The following is a 7,677-nucleotide window of genomic DNA, read 5'->3' as shown; positions in this document are numbered from 1 at the left end:
CTCCTCAGCTCCATCACTGTCTCGGGCTGAAAGCCAAAGATGGGAAGGGCTGGGTTAGTGTCAGAGATTCACCTGGAAACAGCACACGAGGACTATGAGAAGACCGGAGGGCTTGCAAATAGGCTCTTGACCCTTTAAAGAGGAATTCTCAGTTGAGGCTGTTTTTTGTTTTTTTTTTAATCTATGATTTTTTTTTTTGATTTTATTTATTTGACAGAGAGAAACACAGCGAGAGAGGGGAACACAAGCAGGGGTGGTGGCAGGCAGAGGGAGAAGCAGGCTTCCCGCTGAGCAGGGAGCCCGATGCGGGGCTCGATCCCAGGACCCTGGGATCATGACCTGAGCCAAAGGCAGACGCTTAACGACTGAGCCACCCAGGCGCCCCTAAATCTATGATTTTAAAAAAGTGTTTATAAAGCGTCTGAGGAAGGTTGGCTATGGGTAACGTCTGTGTTTTCAGGAGAGGCACATCTGTGGTTAGTGATTGGAGAGGCTGAACATTGGTTATCACCTTCTAGAGAAAGAGCGCTGCTCGTAGCGGGTCAAGGTCTTTGCTCCCGTAGTATTACCTGTGTGACCTTGCGTGCCTCACTGTCCTCCACAGGAAAATAAAAGGCCTTACCTAGATCACCTCTAAAGTCCCTTCAAGCTTGATACTCTGCAAGCTTTGGTTCAGCTTAAAAAAACCAGACATAATAAAAAAGATCCCTAGAGACCATTTTCTCCTGTCATAGAATAATCACATGCACGGTTATTTGTTTAACGTCAGGCTCCCTGACAAGACTGCAGGCTCTATGAAGACAGGAGCCAAGTCTGCTCTAAGGCCAGGCCCTCGTTCCATACATATTCGTTGTTTGATGGTCACAGATGTGGCCGCGCCCCGAGTGTTCACGCTTAGCAGCTCTCTCACTTGCTAGCCATGTGACCTAGGGCCCTGTTCCTTATCCTTTGGTTGCCTTTGTTTCCTGATGGGAATAAAAGAAGGATAATGATGATCATAATAGTAAAATCTTTTCATAGTCTTGTCTTGAAGATTAAGTCAGTCAATACATACAAGGCCCTTCGAATAGGGCGTGATGTACAGAAAACACCATAGTGCTATACTTTGCATATTAACATCCACGGGGGTGCCGGTGGTGTGGTCATAACTGATGCTCTGACATCATCCTCTTACTGGGATTTTTTAGAGGATTGGATCCTGTGAAATATGAAATGCCCTTCCTTCCTTCATGGCAGAATAAACTGAATTCTTGGCTTAACTTTGTTCCTTGAGGCATAATGAGGCTCCTTCACGCTCAGCTCCTTGGTGACCAACATTCATCCAACCTTCTCAGCAGACCAGATCATAAATTAGGGAAGCCTCCTTCTCCAGAATTCTCCAGCACTAGTTGTTGCTCATGGATTTACCAAAAGGCTGAGTGTTTCTTTTAATCCTGCAACCACCTCATGGTATGAAATCCGAGTTGAGTAAGGAAGACCTTCCATTTATACAGGGAGGAGGTGGGGACATTATAACCATCATTTAAAAACAAGGAGCCTGAGCTCTTATAGGTTAAGGAGATTGGTTTGGCCTCAAAGTTGGCAGGAGGCAGATCTGAGCCTCAAAGCCAGGGCACCCAGATTCTGCATTCTTTCTGTTGCCCCCGCTGCCCAATTACCTCACGCTCCCTGCATCTTGAGAAATGTTGAATGCTTGCCTTATCTGTCCTCAGACCAAACAAGTCTTGCCCAGACTCACTGCCCTCTGCCCTACTTTATGCCACTTTTCTCTTTGTAACCTGTAGCTCCTGAGGGTGATAAAACAGCAGTTTTTTGATTTGTTCCTGCAAAAGAACAAACAAAAATTACACTGCTTGGGACCATTGAAATTGGGTTTCTTCTAGGAAGGGGGGGTGCCTTGAAGAAAAAAAAAATACTGAGAATTATCAAAAAAGGCTGTCCAGCAAAAGCTAGTATTTGTGGGGCACCTGGATGGCTCAGTCGGTTGAGCGTCTGCCTACAGCTCAGGTCATGATCCCAGGGTCCTGGGGTCGAGTCCCTTGTTGGACTCCCTGCTCAGCGGGGAGTCTGCTTCTCCCTCTGCCCCTCCCCCTGCTCATGTTCTCTGTCTCTTTCAAATAAATAAATTAAAAAATTCCTTTACATATATATATATATATATATATAACCTGGCATTTGCTATAATGAAAATAACCTGACGGACCTAAGTTTGCAAGAACATTCTCTTGGTTCACATCATTTTATAGTTATTGACCCCCGTTTACACTGCATAGACTTGTTATTTTTGTCTTAATACCTTCAAAAAGAATCATACTAGCTTTGTCTGTATACCTTCAAACAATGGACAGAAAAAAACGCCCATGGCAATGTGATAGTTTAAAATATACATGGGTCTTGCTTTTAGCAAATTTGACATAACAATATCCTAAGTACACTAAAGCAGATAAAGTAAGCAATAATCCGAACAGGAGCTTTCCCTCCGTAAAAAAAGAAAATTGTGGGGGCACCTGAGTGGCTCAGTTGTTAAGCGTCTGCCTTCGGCTCAGGTCATGGTTCCAGGGTCCTGGGATCGAGCCCTGCATCGGGCTCCCTGCTCAGTGGGAAGCCTGCTTCTCCCTCTCCCACTCCCCTTGCTTGTGTTCCCTCTCTCACTGTGTCTCTCTCTGTCAAATAAATAAAATCTTAAAAAAAAAAAAAAAGAATTGTGGCTGATACTCCATATTTAAGATCTCCACAAATTATATTGCATTTAGAATTCTCAGTTAAAAAGGCAACTGATTTTTTAAAAAGTGCAATCAATCATAGACCTGTACCTCTGGAACAAATAATACATTATATGTTAAAAAAAAAAAAAAGAAAAGAAGATAGCAGGAGCGGAAGAATGAAGGGGGGAAAATCGGAGGGGGAGACAAACCATGAGAGACGATGGACTCTGAAAAACAAACTGAGGGTTCTAGAGGGGAGAGGGGTGGGGGGATGGGTTAGCCTGGTGATGGGTATTAAAGAGGGCACGTACTGAATGGAAAAAAAAATAGAAAAATGCAATCGATATACAGCTTTCTAGGAACGCATTTATAATAGAGGGCAAAGAATATTTATGCCTATTTGTTTGGGGTCCTGTAGGAACATCCCTGAATGCATTTTCATTCTCCACCCTGATGTTTTTAAATCTAGGAATTAAGTCCATAAGCCACTTCAGGGAGATGAAGCCTAATCTTCTTTTGAAAGACTCACAGGGAAATGGAGTCCTTAATCCCCTTTGCAGATCTATTTCAGTGTTTACCAACTCTTATTTTCACTTTTAATCTAAATCCTTCATGCTTTGGTTGAGTTATTTCTACATGTTGTCTTTAGTTGGAAACAGAAGGCAACAGGACAACAGCTTCTTCGAGAGAGGTCTTCATACTTGTGAAATTCCCTGTTAAACTCCACTTGTCTTACTCTTTCAGATGAATAATTCTGGTCCCACAACCCAGTGGTAAATCAAATAATTATGTGACCGGAGTCACAACTACAAGCGGTATTCATCAGAAGAGTCACATGACAAATGCATGCCTCATGGACTCGAACAAAATGTCATGTTTTGGTACAGAATTTAGAGAGAGAACTTGAATAGTCTATGACGAAGGCACATTACAAACTACCACCTGTTTCACGGTCTTAACCTTTCCACATCGGTTGGATGTTATAACTCTTTAATTATCTTTGTGGTTCTCCCTTAGCCTCCCCAAGTTCCCCACACTTCTGTGGCGGATCCCAGAACTGCAATGGGTATTCTCCTTGGAGACTGACCAATGCCGAGTACAACAGCCTGATTGTTCTTGCGGACCACATGTCTGTTGATACGGTACTGTGACTGTTTTTTGAGCCAGTGAAAACAAAGACAGTGGTAAGCTGCTTTCCTCTTGCCAGCTTTTGACCTACAGGACATACTTAGGGTTTTACAGGTTCCTGTTATCACACTCTTACTTGTCTGGCTCTTATCTATCTTGTGTTGTATGTTTTTCCGAGCTTGGTGTAATCCTGTATTTTGTACTGAGTGTTTATCATTCTTCTAATTTTTTTTTAAAGATTTTATTTATTTAATTGACAGAGAGAGACATCGCGAGAGAGGGAACACAAGCAGGGGGAGTGGGAGAGGGAGAAGCAGGCTTCCCGCTGAGCAGGGAGCCCGATGTGGGGCTCGATCCCAGGACGCTGGGATCACGACCCGAGCCCAAGACAGATGCTTAACGAATGAGCCACCCAGGCGCCCCCATTCTTCTAATTTTTGATATTTGCATTTTTCCCAGGTAACTTAAGTTCTGATTCTGTTATCCAAGTTTAAGTTTCTGGTTATTCTGCCCAATTTGGAGAGCGATCTGTATGTTCTTTACTCATTATTGATTTTTTTTTTAGTAAAACATCTAACTACATTGACAATGACTGTCACTGGCAGGCCATTTCCTGCTCAGAAATGGGTTTTCTAACCATGCACGAGCAACAAGGATAGCACCAGGAAACGTGCTTTTGCATGCCCTTGCTCTGCCACCAAGACATTCCTGAGAACACTTGAAACACTTGTGTTCGGGGGTATGGAATATTGATTGTTACAAATCCTGGTATGTTTGGGGTATTATAAAACTCTGAGAACTCCTCTCTCTCTTTCTCTCTGACTTTTCTTTCCTGGAAACATACGACAACAATAAAACAGACACAAGGAGTTTTATCCTATCTGATGATGAGAACTTTGAGAAGTAGTTTCCGGGATCGACTCTGCAATTCTGCCACAAACCTTAGTGATCTGATGATAAACCATCAACAAGCAAAGAAAAACTGTTATAGGAAGGATGTAGAGCGTCAATTTCCGACTCTCTGTCAACTGCACTGAAAAGAATTAATGGATGCATCTATCTGAACAGTATTTAATTTGAATGTGTAATTAGCCATAGACTACAGCTCAGCAACGTGTATGCACTTAAAGGGAAGGCTTCTATTAATTTTTTTGAGCCTGGTGAACATTATGTGTGCTATACAATATATAAAATAACATAATTTTTGCACATTAGAAATAAATTGTGAGGAATCAGATGCCTATTAAGACATAAAAATTGATGTAAAACTATGATATTGGGTTATGAATAATAGGCCAGATGTTTCAGAAAGGAATGAATGTGTTTTGACATATTTCTAGATAACCAGAATTAGCCACTATTTCCCCCAGGTTGTTAGGGTCCAAGCATTTTTGTTGTCATGGTTAATGTATTTTATTCATTAGCAAAGTATAGTCAGGTGGCTTGGTCTTAAATAACGATAAAAATCTGACCAGAAATTTTTATGAAAATGTCACATAAGTAAGTTGCTTTATTTCTATTAATGATGACACATCTGAACCTTTATTAGAATTCTGATTCAATGGCTCTTCCTGTCACTTTTTGTAAACCTTGAAGGCTTTCAAGTAGTGAATGGTTTGAAAAGTAGAAATCCAGAAGTTATTGGGCTTTGTGATGTTAATGAGGTAATGAGTCCTATGAATCAGTTTATTATGATGTTTGGGCAAATTAACTTCAAGACTTAAATTAAAAAAAAAAAAGTCAATCACTGTTGCCGGAATTGACTTGTGCCCTTGATAGCCAAAACATCTGGACTTAGCATCATATGTTACGCAGTTGCATGGTCCAAGCCTAATTTGGGGCTGGTTAACTCACTTTATAGGGGGTGCCTTTCTTTACCCAGCGTGAGCACTCAGAGCCACACCCTCTTTATTTAGGGCTTTTGATTCATTTCTGTCTTGGCCTCTTCCCCACAAATCTCTGTATTTGGAAGCACCGATTTCTCATAAAAGTTTAACATTAATTCTGGGTGTCTTTATCTCCATGCCAGAGCGCTTAAGTCACCCACTTAAATTGTGACCCTTCCCTTATTGCTCCCTCTTGTTTCATCCTGTTTCTTGATTTCTCTCCTGTTTCTCCCACAGGAGAGCCTCCCTGCTCCCCGAGTCCCCTGGGAAAGTACCTCGTGAGAGTTCCTGGTTCTCCACTCTGAAGCTGCATTGATAGGCTGGGGCTGGGCAGGTGTTGCCTGGTAAAGGGCAGTTCTGCTTGCTCGATCTGTAGAGAATGCAGAGCTCGGGTACGATGTACAGCAGCAGGAAAACCCATGCATTGGTGACCAGGGCAATACAGATGACAGGGTCATCCCACTGGGGCTGCCGCTGGAGCTGTGGGTTGCCTCTCAGGAGCATGGAGATCCACACCACCCAGATAATGATGGAGATGAGCACAGTGACGAAGATGAGCCTTCCATGTTGCTTCCAGTTCTCACATGGGCCACAGAAAGTGGCTTTGGAGACAAAGAATGTGAGGGCCATCAGGAAAAGGACATAGACCAGGAGTACAACAAAGTCCACGTTGAGCTGACAGGGTGTCATATGCATAAACATCATACCCCTGGTCATCATGAGAGTCACGTACTCAATGGCAATGATTACCTGCAACAAGCTGACACCAATAGCGATGCACAGAATTGTCGTCCAACAGAAGGAGACTCTACCCCGAACCAGCTTCACCAGGTTGGAGGCATGAGCCAAGAGGCATGAAAAACAGAGAGCAAAGAGAACCCCAAAGAGAAAGTAGCGTACGGGGGCAGTTTGCTGATTGAACTGAGCAATGAAGGCAAACGCGAGGCTGAAGAGTCCCAGCACACCCAGAAGGAAGAGCAACTGAGTGGGGAGAGTATTCCACAGGCTGCTGTCTTGAACCCTTCGCATGAGGAAGAGAAACGCCAAGAGTAGTATAATTGTAACTACTATGCCGATTATTGCCAGGGACTCGAGAACAATGCCCCATGCTCCCCCGTTGTCACAGACGAAGTAATAGTCCTCAGTGGACTTGACACAGTCCTCATACATGGTGACTTGTGGGTGGACCTCACGAGAATGGATTTCTGTTTCCCTGCAAAAGAAAAATGAGACAACCTTCTGACTACATCCTTACAGAGGGATGCCTGTTGGCTAGTCCTGTGTGGGCACCATAGTGTCTCTCATTCCCAAATATGAAAGAGCCCCAAACTATCAAACCCTTAAAACTCTCCTAGCTCCGTCTTGCCGGGAAAAGCAGAACACTCTGCACTTGAAGATTCCAGATATGTCATCCACTTTCATGTCACAGTCTGTATCAAGGCTTTTTGAAACCCAAGGCAGAATCTTTTTCATAAAATGGGGTGTGTGACAACTTTTGCCTGGTCGACGAGATTCCAGTTCTATCAGGCTCCAGAACAAAGGTTGTCAACATTAATGGATCGTTGGATCATTCAAGACACTGCCGCACTGCCTGAAGGAGACAGGCAGAACATTTTTCCTTGTAGTTCTAATGGCTGTTCCTTCTTTTAATCTAAGTCAATCCAACACAACATGTTATTGCTACATATCTACTCTTTGTTGATCAAAGAATTATACAAAATTATTCCTGCCTTCAGATAACTTTTTCAACAGTTGAGCACCAAAATCTATGTCTTCCCTGAGGTTGCCTAGGGAAAAAATCCCACCTATTTGTGAGGAAAAAAAGTACCTTGCAACTGAATACTCCTAGCTCGATTCCTCTACAGTTATTTTCAAGCCAGATGGCTGGAGCCATCCAGGTTTAGAGCTACGGGCATGGCCCCTTCTTTCTGACTTACCTTCTCTGTGTCCACGCTGGA

The 7,677-nt window shown here is 43.1% G+C and overlaps 1 protein-coding gene across 1 annotated transcript; it reads right to left on the bottom strand.

Annotated features, from left to right (window-relative positions):
* Window positions 1-5,917: 5,917 nt before the first annotated feature.
* On the bottom strand, window positions 5,918-7,412 carry GPRC5D (G protein-coupled receptor class C group 5 member D). The gene has a single exon (XM_045869698.2). It carries the CDS (start codon window positions 6,887-6,889, stop codon window positions 5,918-5,920), a length of 972 nt encoding a protein of 323 aa, XP_045725654.2. The 5' UTR covers window positions 6,890-7,412.
* Window positions 7,413-7,677: the final 265 nt, after the last annotated feature.

Source organism: Mirounga angustirostris, unplaced genomic scaffold (assembly GCF_029215605.1).
Source record: "Mirounga angustirostris isolate CCGP_5_RB_7025 unplaced genomic scaffold, mMirAng1.0.hap1 SCAF_5, whole genome shotgun sequence".
In the NCBI taxonomy this organism is placed as follows: domain Eukaryota; kingdom Metazoa; phylum Chordata; class Mammalia; order Carnivora; family Phocidae; genus Mirounga; species Mirounga angustirostris.
Note: the sequence above shows the minus strand (reverse complement) of the source record. Positions and strands in the feature narration are given on the sequence as shown.

Bases quoted from the DNA above. Each gene is read 5' to 3' on its own strand.
- GPRC5D (XM_045869698.2), bottom strand. From the start codon at position 6,889: ATGTATGAGGACTGTGTCAAGTCCACTGAGGACTATTACTTCGTCTGT.